The 17,547-nt window shown below is 34.5% G+C and overlaps 2 protein-coding genes across 4 annotated transcripts in view; both read left to right on the top strand.

Annotated features, from left to right (window-relative positions):
• Positions 1–17,547, top strand: part of LOC115875647 (protein peste-like) — a 142,886-nt gene that overhangs the window by 50,834 nt on the left and 74,505 nt on the right. For all 3 annotated transcript variants that reach the window (XM_030891160.1, XM_030891158.1, XM_030891159.1), the window contains exon 2: positions 12,592–12,746. In XM_030891160.1, the coding sequence (XP_030747020.1) occupies positions 12,602–12,746 (145 nt within the window). In that variant the 5' untranslated portion in view covers positions 12,592–12,601. The remainder of the gene's footprint in view (positions 1–12,591; positions 12,747–17,547) is intronic.
• Positions 3,312–3,965, top strand: LOC115875676. Its single transcript, XM_030891207.1, has one exon. It carries the CDS (start codon positions 3,312–3,314, stop codon positions 3,963–3,965), a length of 654 nt encoding a protein of 217 aa, XP_030747067.1.

Here is a 17,547-nt window from a genome sequence, read left to right as displayed (position 1 = left end):
AATTAATTAATTGGTGTATATTATTTGTATTATGGGTTTGTTTATTTTTTATCAAATGCATTTTTTTCCTATTAAAATAAACATAGCTTACTACATCACTAGCTAGCCATTTTTAAATACAGGATGTTAATTAAGTATCTGGCCATACTTCAAGAGGTGATTTTTTGAGTGTTTTTAAGGTAAAAAGTTCATATAAACATGTGTCCGGAAATGTATAATTTTAAAGATACAGCGGTGTCAAGGTGTTTTCTAATAGACCTTTTTTATTAATATCTCAAAGATCCGTTAGCCGATTTTGTTGAAATTTCGCCATGTTGTGAAATTTAATAAGTTAGCACTAATTAAATGATAATTATTATTTACAACAATATTTAAACGATAAAAATCCCAATAAATATTTGGCACCGCTTTGAATTCATCTGTTTTACGTTGGCGGTGGAAACCATGCAAGTTTTTTCTTTGTCCTAAGTTGATAATTAAAAAAATAATTATCATATAAAAAAATATAGGTCCAAATAGCCTAAATTTTATCAAAATATATCAGCAGATCCGATGAGACCCGAATTATTATGTTTTGGAACTTAATGATTTAATTAATTATTCCCTTTAATCAAAGAATATTATAGTTAACATAAATCTTTGCTTTAATGCATCGATTGTGCGCATTATCCTACGCGCCAAGAAAAAATATTGCATTAGTCTAAATTTATTATTTATGTTATTCCGCTCTTGATTAAAAGTGCCCAACTGTGTACCTAACAACCCATGCCTTGACGCATATTCTTTTTTATAATAATATCGGCTTTCCCAGACTAAACATCCATATCCATAAAATAGTTGGCCCACACTAATAAGACCTCATTTCGGGCCTCGGACGATCTTGCTCTATTCAGCTATCGACTTACGTGTTGACAAGTTGATTAGGTAGGTTATTGAACTCCATGTCGCCTCTAGCATGTCGTTTTTTCAAAGATGGGTCCCATATAAACGCGGCCAGAAGTATTTTCAATACTAAAAAAAGAAAACATATAGGTAGCTTAACAATTGCATCAAACAACATCAACCAACCTCGAAACTAAATTAGAAAAAAAATAACATTTTCAATTAAATTAAAGATGACATAACACAAAAAAATAGAACTAATACATTCAGAAATATATTAAATAATAAAATAACATATTTAAACGTCAATAACTGCTAATGAATATTATAGAAACTTCAAAATAACTTCAGAAGTAAGAACAGTAAGAGATAGCATCACTATTTATTTAGAAGAGTTTGATTTCGACCGCTAGAAAGTATTAAAAGTCTTTCGCACGTAACAAAAAATATGTTTTTAACTATTATTACCGAGTCACGAAAGTACCAAAAGAACTGGGAATTAATAATTTTGAGTCCCGGTTTTTTGATGTCTCGGTACTTCTCGTCTCGGTACTGTCTCTCGGTTTCGGTACCAGGATTTCCGGTTCTGAATCCTACACAGTATGTCCCATTTTCGCTAACGGGATATCGCTTTGTTGTTGCTGATAAAGAATTGGCGTTTTAGCAAACGTCTGCTATTTTTCGTGAAACTTGCAAACATTTTGTAAAGAGAATTGTCATGCCATGTATTATTTATGATTGGAAAAGGCTATGTTGTCAGAATTTTTAAAGTAGTAATTTTTCTATGTAGAAAGTGCAGCTAGTAAAACCTATTAATAAAAGATTTGCAAGAGTCTTGCCCAAGACCGAGACCAATAACAAGACTGGACCCCGGAAGACCAAGAGAACAGAGCTGGAACTCTGTAACGAAATAGCGATCGGTAGCGATGAAGAATACTGACCTTGGCCGTACAAACTAAATGGCAATGACAGTATTCTTCATCGCTACCGATCGCTATTTCGTTACAGAGTTCTACCCCAGGAGTCTTGGTCTTGCATTGGCGCATCACTACAATTGAGCGTGGTTGAAGATTTGGATATAGAACTGTCACTACCCTGTTAAAATTTTGATATTATAATAAGTGCAAGAGGCACTATTGAAAAGTAATAAAATAATCCTTCGTTATCAATGAAAATCACTGTATTAAAATCAATGTACTAATAATTATTATTTAGTATATGTATAATTAGATAATAATTAACAGCATTTATTATTTTTCTAAATAATATATCTAATCTTATATGGATGATCATAAAAAAGTAATATTTGATAAACTTTATCGAACACATTCTCTTGTCTAATATATTTAAGCCGGCTTTTAATTATTAAATTTATTGGAGATTACTAATTTCTATAAATGGGAATTTCCTTTTACATCAAGTGAACGCTCTTTTAGCTGTTTCCAGACATGAAAAACTGATTTAGATTTTTTGTGTCTGAATAGTTGCGTTATTACAGGTAAATTATTAAATTATTTAAATATTTTACTATTTTTAATTATAGAATATCAAGCGACAAAGACGATGGAAATATTTGAACTGGTAGATGTCTGAAAATATCTGTCGTACTGTTGTTCCAAAGCAAAATTGTAGAATCTATTGAAACGCACTACTCAAGTAAAACTCGCTAAATCGGTATGAACTGTATGGCTGAGGACCGCAGTTCAGATTACTAATTAGCCATATCAATAAAATGGAGACGTTAATTTAAAATAATTGACTTTCTTTCTCTTGTAGTTTTTTTTTAAATTTAGGCAGGACGATGAGCCAACCTTGATACAGGATGACCCAGGCTTCGCGTACATTAGAAGTTTCTAGAGAACTACAGTATCTAGATCGGAATTTTTTTGCACATCATTGTTTCACAATGAGATCTATCGATTTAAATATATTCAATATGGCGGCATTTCCAAAAATACAGGAAGTTGACAGCAACATATATTTTAAATGGGTACCCCTGTTTTTTATTACATACTTAAATTCTCTGTAAAATTTTATGAATTTCGATACCAATCACTCTATACTTAACATTAACCGTTTTTGAGAAAAAAATTGGAGGATAATTTTTGGAGGAAAAAAAACTGCCTGTTGGTTGTAACATAAAGAGAAGACACGTGGCTATCTAAACTCGCCAGCAAAATTAATGCATAATCGTATATTGTCTTATAAGTTTGATTGTCTGTATTTTAGATCAGTTATATTGGCCTAAATTTACTTCTTTTTATTATTTCTTGCTGAGGCGATCCTTTTTTTCATGACTGATAAGAATTTATCAATAGTTTTTATAAATTCCCAAAACAGGTATATTCGCTGATGCTTGAAGTCGTTTATTTTAAGATCATTTTATTTGAGTGCGCGGCTGTTGTCTGTTAAACACTTAAATCAGTAAAATGAACCCTAAAGTACGTCAAAGTCGCAATCTCACCCCCGAAGAGTGTGCTGCAGTTATTGCATTATTTGAAGAAGGCTTGTCTCAGGTACAAATAGCGGAAAGATTTCAGGTTGGACAATCAACGATCTCGCTAGCAATAAGAAGATTCCAGGACACTGGAAATAACCAGAGAAGACCAGGCCAAGGCCGTGGTCGAATAACCGATGCCCATCAGGATCGATTTTTGAGACTTCAGACTCTGCGAGAAAGGTTTGTGACAGCTACATTGCTCCACCAGAATTATATAAGGCGATATAACCAACAAATAAGCAGCGATACGATAAGAAGACGTCTTAGAGAGGATAATCTGAGACCCAGAATGGCTGCAACTGGACCACCGTTGTCCCCAGAGCACCGAAGAGTCCGACTGGCTTTTGCTAGAGAGCATGTAAATTGGGAAAACCATCAATGGTCGAACGTATTGTTCACAGATGAGTCTAGGTTTTGCCTATCTGGCAAGGATCGTCGTATTCCAGTATACAGAAGGCCGGGCGAACGATTTGCGCAATGCTGTATACAACCAAAACATGCTTATGGTGGTGGGTCAGTTATGGTATGGGGCGGCATTAATATGGAAGCTCGAACGGAACTGGTGATCGGACGGCCTCTCTGAACGGATCATTCAGAGAGGCCGTCTCACTGCTCACAGGTACATTGTGGACATTTTAGAGCCTCAAGTGGTACCTTTTGCTCCCTGTACAGGGGACAATTTTCTCTTTATGCACGATAACGCCAGGCCACATATTGCCAGAATTGTCCACAATTACTTGGAGGAGGTCCAAATCGAGACGATGGATTTTCCAGCGCATAGCCCAGACCTCAATCCCATCGAACCTATCTGGGACATGATGGATAGGCGTCTACGAGCTCTACCAAATAAACCCAACAATTTAAATGCGTTATCGCTAAGACTAGAGGAAGTATGGGGCGCTATCGAGCAAGATGAAATAAGAAATGAGGTCCTCAGCATGTCCAGACGTTGCCAGGCCGTAATCCGTGCCAGGGGAGGCAACACCCGATATTAAACCGTGCCTTCTGATTATTTTTTTGTAATGGTTTTGTACTGCGTTTTGCTTGAACCACTGTATCTTCTTGTTTAGCTAGTTAATACAATTTCTTTGAAATTTATTATTTTGGTAACGAGTTGTCTAACAAATACATAGTAATTTTACTTTTGAATTCGTTTTAGTTTTTCCAAAAAAATTAAAAAATCAAACTATGCGTTAATTTTGCTGGCGAGTTTATTTCAAAAATGAAATTGTTTGAACGTCATATAATATTGGCAGCAGCTGTCCCGGAATTGAGCTATTAAAAAATTATCATAAATCAATTTATTCAAATGGAAACTTTATATAGGACTATATCCAATTTAGATCCATTAATAACCAAAATTTTTAGGAAATTAAGGTTTTTTCAAAAATATGCCCAATATCGGGTAAGCCTTAGAAATCATATTGACAGAAAAATTATTATTAACTAACTAAATAATTCAACTAATTAATTAACTTAAAACAAAGTTTGCCGGGGTCAGCTAGTTAATTATAATAGATTATTAATCCCTTTTAAATATTGCCCTCTTGGCCTTTGAAATTTAACTATAAAGTTACAGTTGGTTGTTTCAACTTTTGGTATTAATACAGCAAAATAAAACACTAGTTCACTATGATACACCAAAACAACTTCGCTATAATACACCAACTTTTGCACTGCACGCGCGTTTTGCTAACCATGTTAGCATTATCAGCAGATTATTATGCTTCAATCATCTATGATGATGCTACCATGGTTAGCAAAACGCGCGTCTAGTGCAAAATTAAAGTTTTGGTGTATTGTGGTGAACTAGTGTTTTATTTATTTTATTATTTTGCTGTTGTAACATCCAAGATTAGTCTGGACATCAATAAAACTACAATCATGTACACTCACCCGGAAAATCACAACAATACGATAAAAATCGGAGACGAACTATTGGAATATGTAGCGAAATTCAATTACCTCGGCAGTTTAATTTCGGAAAAGCCAATATCGACTCTGAAATTCAACACAGGATCAGCAGCGCTTTGAGAGCATTCTGGAAATTAAAAGACAAGGGTTTCTACAATCATGACTTGAGCACAAAAACGAAACTTGCAGTGTACCGAGCAATAATAATCCCCACCATGTTATATGGAAGCGAAACCTGGGTGCTGTACCGCCGACACATGAACGCAATAAACAAGTTGCAACAGAGACACCTTAGACAACTCTTAAGAATCAAATGGTTCCATCATGTCTCAAACGTATCGGTCCTTGAAAAAGCTAGTTGCGAGAGCGTTGAAGTCATGATTACCAAATCCCGCTTAAGATCGGCTAGCCACGTATGTAGAATGCAAGAAAACCGCCTACCAAAATCTCTGCTTCACAGTGAACGTGTAGAATATAAGAGGAAACCGGGTGGACAACTTTTGAGTTTTTGAGGTACAAGGATATTTTTCACTAAAAGGGGATTAGCATGCAGAATGAGTGGGAAGAAGCAGCGCACAATAGAACGACAATTGAAAAGAATTGTAAACTCAGTTTGTTGCGACAACCAAAAAGTAAAGAGGCAACAAAGCAATGAGATTTTTGAAAGTCTGGAGTACGCAAGAGAGATAACATCACGTATCGGGCTTTCCAGTCACAGAAAAGCTCATGAAAAAAAACGCCTTGCATAACCATCTTCTAATGCGTGTCAAATACTCGTCAGCGAGTAATGGCAGTAGTAGTTATAATATTATAATTCAGCCCTTTTTTAATATTAAAAGACCATATGTATTTTTTTCCACACTCTGTTTAATTTATTAAAAATTCTAAATGGCGCCTATAAGAAAACAAGAACCTGACTATTGTTGCGCGAAATCTAGAAACCTTTTAGAAAATTTCTAAAAGGCTACATTTAATTGGCCGAGGTTAAAAGTATAAAATTATCAACTTATACGTTGAAATAGATACAATAGTTCTGAAATTGTAAGCCAATATTGAGCATTGAAATTGTCACCACCCGTATACATACTGTGCCAAAAATAAAAGATAAATACATAAAAATTAGTGATGGGAAAAACCGATTAATTTCAATAATCGAGTACTCAAGTATCAAGCGATTGCAACAACCGAGTGATCACTCGAGCGATATATCACTCGTATTTAAAAATGCGGTTTTCACCCTCGCATGTTGTAAGTACTCGTTAACGCCAAGCGCCAAGCAGTAAGTTGCGTGCGCAGGGCACATATTCTTTCGGTAATGAACGGCAAGTAGTAAGCAGCGAACGATTCGCTTGATCGCTAGATTTAGTTTATTTCGAAGCATTGTCCATGGCACGCTCGGTATTTTTTTACTTTATTCGGTAGAAAATGACACTCTGAATAGAATGACATATCACCTGTCAACTTTGACATTTTCGCATATGGTTTATTTAAATTGTAACATGCGGTTCATAACGAAAATTTGACTGGAAGTACCAAGTGTGTGGTATCAAATTATTCGTAAAATAATTCTTTTTCGAAATATGCTAATGAGCCATCCTTGTTCCATTTGAAAAAAATTGAGATATGAACAAAAATACGATTTGGGCATCTTTTAATCGGCCAGGACAAGACACTAAAAACGTTAGACGATGAAATCTATTTTTCCAAAGCTCCTTGATTAAAAATTAGTGTTTTTAACAGATACATGGATTGAGATTTAAAATACAATTTGTTTTTGAGCGAATATGTCAAAAGTTGACTATGATACGTCATTCTATTTAGAATGTCATTTTCTATCGAATAAAGTAAAAAAATACTGAGGGTGCCATTTAAAAATCAAAAATTGTAGTAATTTCCGGTGAAACAGAAAGCGACAGAAAACAATTGAATACGTCACACAATCCTAATTTATGTCATATACTAACATACCAAATCTCATTTTTGTATTTAAAAAAATAAAAAGTTATAGGGGTGAACCACTTTGGAGACGCACCCGGTATATACGGCGTTGTATAAATTTGCTAATTGCAATGTATGTAGAAAATTCGCTCGGCTTTTTATGGAATATGTCACATTAAAATCGGATTTCAATTTATTTCATTCTAGGATCGCTTGCGTTCGTCGCTTTGTACTCGTCACTTGCATCGCTCGTTCATAATCGAGCGATGTCGGTTATTTCAATAATCGAGTACTCAAGCGAATTTTCGCTCGAATTATCCCATCACTAATAAAAATATGTTTATTTTCATTTTACAACAATTCAGATAAGGTTTTTATTGTTATCTATTTGCGTAATATTCCATAAAATTGGGGTTATTTTTTAAAATTTTGTAATGAAAAGTATAAAACAAATAACGAAAAAAACGAATAAAATGTAAATATGCCTGTCATATAGGTTAAATTTTGAATTATTATCTTTATCGAGCAAGTAAGGGTGGTATAAGTGTCATAGGTATAAAACATCAGACACTTCAAAATATCGATTATGTACATCAGAGATAATTTCTACACACCTGGTACTCAAAAACTGCTACTTAACAATGTATAATTATTTAAACATTTGAAATGTATATAGTAAAGCCTGATTCTCACTTATCTGACAGACAACACGCTGCAGACGGTCAGTTACTATTGTCATCAAATGTATTTCAAGTATTCCAGATTCGTGGATGCGACTTTAACGAATTTGGCTTTATAGCCTAATGCCGGGTCCAGACCAAGCAGACAAAACAACGACAAGACAGAAACATGCATGTTTTACGACAAAATTGAGACAAATCCAATACATTTCTGCGACATTTTTGTCTCATTTTTGTGTAGTTTCAAAATTCAGAGACTTTTCAATGTCCCGTCTCGAGTCGGTAAAGATCAAAGTGTCTAGGTTTTGTTAGATAATGTACCGGGTGTTCCATTAAAAAAAACAAAGAAAAATTATTATTTCAGAAAGTTTGGCGTAGAAAAAACATCCTGTATGATTTACCATTACCATATTTATAGCAAAGTATGAACAGGCCATCTAAAGTAAATACCTAATACAGTTTTGATTTCAGAACATTTCTTGTGTTTTTAGTAATTTTTTCAAGAAGGGCTGAAAAATATATTTTTTTTTTAAATTTATTTATTAAATTCTCTGTAACTATCGAAATATATTTACTCATATCTTAGATTTATGTAAAGGGCTCTGAAAGGAAGCCAAAAATGGAATAAATTACAGGGTGTTCCATTTAAAAACAATCATCGAGATCCGCCCACCCTTTTTTGAGCCACCTTGTATAAGTTAAAATATTTTTCTGAAATACATTCTGGTACATACTTTAGGTTTGCACTTAAATTCTGAAGTTTTTTATTCTAGGATGCCCGACGCACTATTGCTGGTCCTTGTACATCCTTGCCTGAGGCCTTTAATACTTTCTATAGGCTTGATGCATTCTCCGCCGATGCTGCCACCATCGGAGAATATCGTAAACAATTGATATATACAAATACACGGGTTTAAATAGCGAGTATACGAAAAATTTATTATATAATTATTCTAAAAGTGTTAGGAAGTATAATTTGTCAAAATTCTAAAAATTAAAATAAAGAGTAAATATTTTGATATCTTCAAAAGGTCTAACCGAGGGTCTAACGTGTATTATAATTTATTATTCCCGCTAAAAGAATTTTTAGATTAGTTCAACTGTAATTGGTATACTGTACCTAGTGTAGTACCTGAGCGTTTTATAGTATCAATAACTGCACTAGCAAACAACTAAAATACCTAAATATTATCACAAAGCCACGATTTCAATATTATTTTAATGCGATCAACATGAACGGGACGGTCAGGTTGTAATTTGATTAGGTTAGTTAAAATTTCTGATTTCTGCCGTATACAGCGCTGCGGTCGGAATTTTTTAGTATTGAAAATACTTCTGGCCGCATTTATATGGGACCCGTCTTTGAAAAAACGACATGCTCGATGCCACACGAGTTCAATAACCTGCCTAATCAACTTGTCAACACGTAAGTCGATAGTTTAGAATAGAGCAAAGACGTTTGAGGGCCGAAATGAGGTCTTATTAATTTATCAGTGTGTGTGTGTGTGTGTGTGTGTGTGTATGGGCCAACTATTTTATGGATATGGATGTTTGTCTGGGCCGGCGGATAAAGAAAGCCCATATTATTATAAAAAAGAATATGCGTCAAGGCATATTGGTTGTTAGGTACAGTTTGGCTATTTTAATCTAACTCTTTCCGTATGAGAAGCAAGGCGCAAATTATACGTGAAAGAGCGGAATCACATAAATAATAAATTTAGAGTAATGCAATATTTTTTCTTGGCGCGTAGGATAGGTAAATGCATTACAGGGAATAATTAATTAAATCATTAAGTTCCAAAACATAATAACTCGGGTCTCATCGGATATGCTGATACATTTTGCTAAAATTTAGTCTATTAGGACCTATATTTTTTATGATTATCATTTTTTTAATTGACAACTTAGGACAAAGAAAAAGCTTGCATGGTTTCCACCGCCAACAGGCGTAAAAACAAATGAATCCAAGGCGTTGCCAAATATTTATTGGAATAAGTTTTTATCCTTTGAATATTGTTGTAAATAATAATTATCATTTAATTAGTGCTAACTTATCAAAGTTCACAACATGGCAAAATTTCAACAAAATCGGCCAACGGATCTTTGAGATATTAATAAAAAAGGTCTATTAGAAAACACCTTGACACCCCTGTATCTTTAAAATTATACATATCCGGATACATGTTTATATGAACTTTTTACCTTAAAACACTCAAAGAATCACCTCCTGAAGTTTGGTCAGATACTTAATTAACAATCAGTATTTAAAAATGGCTAGCTAGTGATCTAGTAAGCTATGTTTATTTTAATGGGAAAAAATACATTTCATAAAAAATAAACAAACTCATAATACAAATACTATACACTAATTAATTCATTTTAAATGTATCTAAATGGGCACTTTAATAATTGAAAAATGGTCAGGAGCACTTAAAATCAGTTCATAGAATATACCAAATATGCAAAAAAATCAAATAAAAAAACCACAAATGGCACATTAAAATCTGCATTATGTGAAATCAAACTATACCTAAACGGCTAATAAAATAATAGTGACAAGACTAAATAAAAGTGACAAGACGCCGACATCGATAACGCGATGAGCAGTTTTAAATAATTATATTATTCCGAGTTATTATTACATACGTGTTTTACAATTATTGTAATACAGTGGCATTCCTTCAAATACATTTTAATTTAAGTATTGTTAATATAGTCATATTAATGATTATAGCCCGTATGATTTCTAAATTTAAAAAAATCAAACGTGTTTTTATCAGAATTATTTAATGATTAAAAATAAGTAGAAATAGTTAATATTTATTAACTTCGTAAGTGTTATATTTTAACATAATTAGGTATTATCTTAAGTTTAAATTATGGTAAACTTGTATGAGTTTCAATCATTTATATTTAAAATGTTAGGAAAGACAATATAGATTTTAGGCAAGAGAACTCAAGGGAAGGGCTGTGTAACTAGTAATTAAAACTTAACAATTTTTTTTACTTGATATTTTTCTGGTCGTTCACGTTGCACTTTGACTCTTCGTTGTATCACACACAATCTAAATTTCTGATATGATGCAGAACTGATAAATTGGACCAAATATATTAATTGCAAGGTATCCAAAGAAATATTTTTGTTAACTTTGCAATAATTTTAAAAAATTTTGACGTGAGATTACTTTATAATTCTTGGAAGTCTTGGATGATAAAGATTTGAATTATTATGGGTCTGTTTTGTTTAAGAAGTTAACAAATAATTAAAAAAAAAATTAAAAGTATGCATAGTTCTAATGTTCTATATTAATTGGACATGCTGAATGTAAACTAGGTATAGTTGCTGCAATCGATAATATATTTTGCTGCTTATTTTCAGCACAACACAATCCGTTATGATGAAACGAAAAAAAAATACCGCTACTCATATTATGGGCACCTATGTATTTTTAATTTCATAATGATGTTTAAAAAGACATAGGTACATATTATGAGTAGTGGTTGTGACGGTTTTTTATTAGGTATGATGAAAAGAAGCTGCAAACTAAATTATCGTTGGGGCCAACTATATTTTCATTTATTTTTATCTACAGTAACTATGCACGGTAGGGGTTCAAAATATGCCTATACTCTGAGGCAACTCCATTCGAGTATAAATTAACATTTACATTCCAAGTATCTTCTTGGTCTACCGGCATCCCGTTCACCCTTATTCCCTCATTTCTATAAAAAAAATATTATGATTTATAACTTTTAATTTTTATTGTGAAAATTGGTGAAAAGTAATTTTTTTGAACGGCGAATTTAAATTTATGGGCCATCCACAAATTTAAATTTGCATAGGAATACCCAGGTAATATCCCGAAATATGCAAAAAAAGAAGTGAGTTTAGGTTAGATTAGAATTAGGTTTTAGTTGGTTTTGCATTAATAAAAATATAGACCTAATCTAAACTTAAGCTAAACTGACCCCCTTTTTGGGCTCCTTGATTCAAAATTAGTCATTTCCGGTGAAACAGGCATGACACTCTAGATTGAAATTTAAAATACACTTTGCTTTTGAGCGAATATGTCAAAAGTTGACATATGATATGTCAATCGATTCAGAGTGTCATTTTCTATCGAATAAAGTAAAAAAATACCAAGGGCGCAATTTAAAAATCAAAAGTTGTAGTCATTTCCGGTAAAACAGGAAGTGACCGAAAACAATGGAATACGTCAATCAATCCTAATTTATGTCATATACTAACATACCAAATCTCGTTTTTTACCTAAAAAAATATAAAAGTTATAGGGGTGAGCCACTTTTGAGGTGCACCCGGTATACAAGAAACATATTTTCTCCTTTATCGTTTTTCAAATAAATCGATAATATGTATATTAAAAAAAAATTATTTTTGGGTAAATTTTGAAAACCAATGGATCTTTTCTGGGTTTTCATTTTTGTAAATTTAATCTACTACCTATGTTGCAATATTATAAGGATATTATATTTTTTAACTAAAAATTAGAAAATTTTCCAAAAAAATTCCATATTTTCAAAATTTTTTTTGTAAAAAAAACCTCATACACGTGTTTCTGGGGTCGAAATATACTATCCTTAAAAATATTTACACTTATTTAAGACTCACCCTGTATATAATGGACTGTATTAATATTATCTATTTATTTTTTTCAGATCGCCAATTATGACAAAACGAAAGCAATGCACACAACTCTGTCTATTAATAGGAGGAATTACATTTATTAGTTTTGGATTATTAATATCTGTTTATATTGAATATATTTATGAACTGCTGCTCAATCAGGCTTTGAAATTTACCCCAGATTCAGGTTTGTACTGCATCATTTTTTTCTCTTAAATAATAGAATATTTTTGTATTATAGGATAGCATATTAGATTTTTGTAAAAGTAAATATTAAGAAGTAAGTATATTGCTTATAGAAGAACATGTTGTTTGGGTCAATGTTGATCTCTGTGTCTAAATATTTGCCTAACAAAAATATTCTTCTTTTAATGTATTAGTTAAGTCTCTGGCATATATTTTAACCCTGGAGGTAACGTAAATAAATATGAGATGTTTTCAGGATTCATATTTTTTTAAATCTTTTATCCTCCTGACAGTTTCTGTTTTTTTTGTCTACGCTACTCTGATTACTCCTAAAATAAATACAAACTGTTTTTTTTTTCTTCATCACAGATCCCTGATACTGCGACATTGTTTAATTGACTCGCATCCGAGCTATCGTATCTCATATAGTTAAAGCATAATATCACTGGACTAATATGGACTTGTATCCTTACATAAACATGGACGACTTAAATATGTTTTGGGATGATTTTACCCAAAAATGTAACAATAACTGAATATGTCTACCTACCTACTTTAAAATTTCTCCACCCAAGTCCTTTTATTAAACCTCCTTGTTTATATTTGCAATATCATTGGCTTCATATTCTGATCTCTTAAAAACTCCCCAAGAAAGGGTGTATGCCTCTACATTCTAATAATTCATTAAGTTGTTTGAAAAAAATTCCAAGACTTCAATTCAATACAAATTTCGTTTTACTCATCCCGTGAAACTTTGTTGGCACTAGTAACTCTATATTCTATGACCTAAAGTTCTATGCATATTGATATAAATTTCTTACGGTTTTTGAATTCCACTTAACCAAATATGGCCCAACTTTCTAGGAAGCCATTTAAGCCCTCTTAGAAAGCTGCTTATCTATTAATTAATGAAAGCTATTCTTGATACCCATTAAACTTTTAGTTATGTAATCAAGGGCGCGATTTTTAAATTCATTGTTGCCAACCATGGGCATATTCGACGCCGCGGCCGGGCTGCATATTCGGAATTCGCCGACACATTAGCCGCTCGGGATAGTACGGGTGCTGCGTACGTATTAGACTAATACGTCGGCGATTTACGATGCGCTCTAAATATTGTTTCTTTCTTCGCAAGTTTGTAAATAGGATTAATTTAATCTGCATCTGTAATGGGTATTCGTAATATTTTATGGTCAATCAGTAATCGTCTGTATTGGTTTTCATTGTTTTCCAGTGATTAGTACTTTTCGAGCAGATTGCTAATTCAAAAACATGGATTTTAAGATATTACCAACTGTACCTGATAAATAAATAGGTAGTCTCCAATAAACTGAGGTTGCAGATTACTGATAAGAACAGATTTTAGATATGTTGCTTTCTGCAGAGAAATTAAATAATAACAATAATATTATTAATATATTGTTGCGAGCCGGTGTGGACTCGACCTAACCTCACAATATGGCCCGCCCTCGTATGACCTTAACATCGCATAGACACCGCAATGATTCATTCGTTCGAGAAGAATCGAGTCCCACTGGAATGGACGAGTACATACGAGAACATTCGAAAACCTTCTCTACGCACCTAACGATCTATGGACAATTCTAGAGTTCTTTACCTGTTGGTATAAAAGCCGGCGGCGGTGGCCTACAGGGGCAGTTATAAATATACAGTCGACGCGCTAAAATTCAAAATAAATTCTTAGTTATAAATCGTTTGTAAATAGTTCTATAAGTCTTTTATCGTTATTGTTTTTTGTTAATTAGTGTTAAATAAATAGTGTTTAAATAAATTGTGACTTTCTATCCACACGGAACCGACGAAAAACGTAACAATTGGTGTCAAGTGTGGCGTGTGTGATAGACTAGTAAAATAAAAAGACAGACAATGGCTCCGAAAAAATTGTTGAAAGACTTGAAAGTGTCGGAATTAAAAAGCGTTCTGGAAGAGAGGGAATGCGAAACAGATGGAAAGAAAAGCATTTTGCAAGCTAGACTAAGAGACGTTTTGGTGGAGGAAGGTGAGGATCCTGACACATTTTGCTTTGAGTTGGAAGGTGACCTTGACTCGTGCCTACACAAAAATTAGACGACAACTTGAACAATTTGAATAGTAAAATAATTGACTTGGAATTTAATTTAGAAGAAAATCAGTGATAAAATTATGGAAAATTCCCAGGATTTAATCAATACATTAGAAGATAAGATCATCGAAAATTCTAAAGATATACAGGCCAGCTTTAATAATAAAATAGTAATTTTGGAAGAAAGTTTTAACAATAAAATAACAGAGATTGAGGAAGATGTAAATAGAAAAATCGAAATTTTAAAACAAGAAATAGCAAAGGCAAATTCACCAAAATGTCAAGAAACATCGGAGGCACCGAAACTAGTCGAAAATAAGTATATCTCAAAATCAGTTATTAAGCCTCCACAGTTTGACGGAAAAACCGCTTGGGCCAATTATTTTTGCCAGTTTGAGGCCGCTGCGAGAGCGAACGGATGGACAATCGCTGAAAAGGCTACCGCTTTGACTGTCGCACTGCGAGATGCGACTGATATCCTGCAGACATTGTCACCATCGGAACAGGAGATTATCAGCAATTGGTACGACATTTAGAAATGAGAGTACGGCCAAGCTCATTTGGAACATGTCTATCATTCCCAGCTAAAAAATCGCATTCAAAAGTCAAATGAGTCTCTGCAGGAGTTTGAAGCCGACGTAGCCCGCCTCGTTCGCCTTGCGTACCCTGCTACGCCAGAGAATGTTATGGAGCGGTTGGCAGTACAGGCATTCTCCGACGGCTTACGTGACAACGAGACAAGACAAGCACTTCTCCTAGCCCACCCAACGCACTTGGTGGATGCTTTAGCACGTGCCCTAGAATTTGAGGCCGCGAAACAAAGTTCTCGGTCTTTAGGAAGAGTACGGGCCATCGACGAATGTTCCGACGAATCCGTGGAAGGGATTGTTCGGAAGGTAATGGACCAGTACATGGGCAAGAAGGGACCGATTCGTTGCTGGAACTGCGGACAGGTGGGACACGTGCGAAGCCGTTGTAAGGAGAAGAACGAAGAACCGGCTTCGTCGAGGTCGGAAAACTACTAAGGGTCGAAATGAAGGGCACACGTCGACCTGCACCCAACATGCCCCAACGAAAACTGTTCAAGTCGCCTCGCTACAACACAAATTCAACAGCATTTTTTGTGGATGGTTTTGTTGATGGAGAGTTCCGGACCATGCTGTTGGATACAGGTGCGACGAAAACTATCATCAGACCGGACATTCTTAAAACATCGAAGAAGGTTAAAACAACACAATGGCGACTACGTACTGCTGCACGGGGGCTCCGCTGCTGTCCATGGAGAAGTAAACCTTAATTTTGTTATTGGGGAGCACCAGTTTTGAACATCCAGTGTTAGTAGCAGATATCGAAGATGAACTTATTCTCGGAATGGACATCATGACCACTAAAGGTTTTGAACTAAACTTCAAACAGGGAATTTTAAAAATAAATGAAGAAGAAGTCGTTCTACATCGAAAATGTGAGGAGACGCTTCGCCTGGGGGGTAACAGAAGATGTTTCGATCCCTGAGCGCTGTGAGATATTTTGGATGGTTGCCTAGAAGGTAAAATGAATAATGGGAGTATTATTCTGTTGGAGCCAAGGAACCATGACAGCGAAATAGGACGAGGATCGCTGTTGGAAAAGCCCTGCTACGAGCAGAAGAAAACCTGTACCGGTGAGAGTAATGAACACGAATTATTATTCTGTATCCTTGAAGAAGGGAACCCTCTTAGGGTACTGTTGTTCAGTCTCCTCATTCGTTCGAAGCGTGGAAGCCTCCAAAGTTGCGACTTCAAAAATTCCGGACAAAATGGTGAAGGAGTTAGTAAACGTTAAAGGATTATCCCGAAAATAGAAGAAAATTGAGAAACCTGATAATCAAGTATCAAGATGTGTTTGATAAAGGAGAAGCAGGACAGAGAGGTCGTACCAATTTAGTACAACACAAAATTGATACCGGAGATGCACGACCAATCAAACAAAATCGAGAAGACTTCCGCTCGCCAAACGTGAAGAAGCTGATAAAATCCTTCGAGAAATGAAAGAAGAGGGTGTCATCGAACCATCTAACAGCCCGTGGACATCGCCGGTAGTACTAGTAATTATGGAAAATTCCCAGGATTTAATCAATACATTAGAAGATAAGATCATCGAAAATTCTAAAGATATACAGGCCAGCTTTAATAATAAAATAGTAATTTTGGAAGAAAGTTTCAACAATAAAATAACAGAGATTGAGGAAGATGTAAATAGAAAAATCGAAATTTTAAAACAAAAAATAGCAAAGGCAAATTCACCAAAATGTCAAGAAACATCGGAGGCACCGAAACTAGTCGAAAATAAGTATATCTCAAAATCAGTTATTAAGCCTCCACAGTTTGACGGAAAAACCGCTTGGGCCAATTATTTTTGCCAGTTTGAGGCCGCTGCGAGAGGCGAACGGATGGACAATCGCTGAAAAGGCTACCGCTTTGACTGTCGCACTGCGAGATGCGACTGATATCCTGCGAACATTGTCACCATCGGAACAGGAGATTATCAGCAATTGGTACGACATTTAGAAATGAGGTACGGCCAAGCTCATTTGGAATTATGTCTATCATTCCCAGCTAAAAAATCGCATTCAAAAGTCAAATGAGTCTCTGCAGGAGTTTGAAGCCGACGTAGCCCGCCTCGTTCGCCTTGCGTACCCTGCTACGCCAGAGAATGTTATGGAGCGGTTGGCAGTACAGGC

The sequence above is a fragment of the Sitophilus oryzae genome, unplaced genomic scaffold (assembly GCF_002938485.1).
Source record: "Sitophilus oryzae breed Bouriz unplaced genomic scaffold, Soryzae_2.0 scaffold_1393_pilon_pilon, whole genome shotgun sequence".
Taxonomy (NCBI): Eukaryota; Metazoa; Arthropoda; class Insecta; order Coleoptera; family Curculionidae; genus Sitophilus; species Sitophilus oryzae.
The sequence above is the reverse complement of the archived record's forward strand: the minus strand, read 5'-3'. Positions and strand labels throughout refer to the sequence as shown.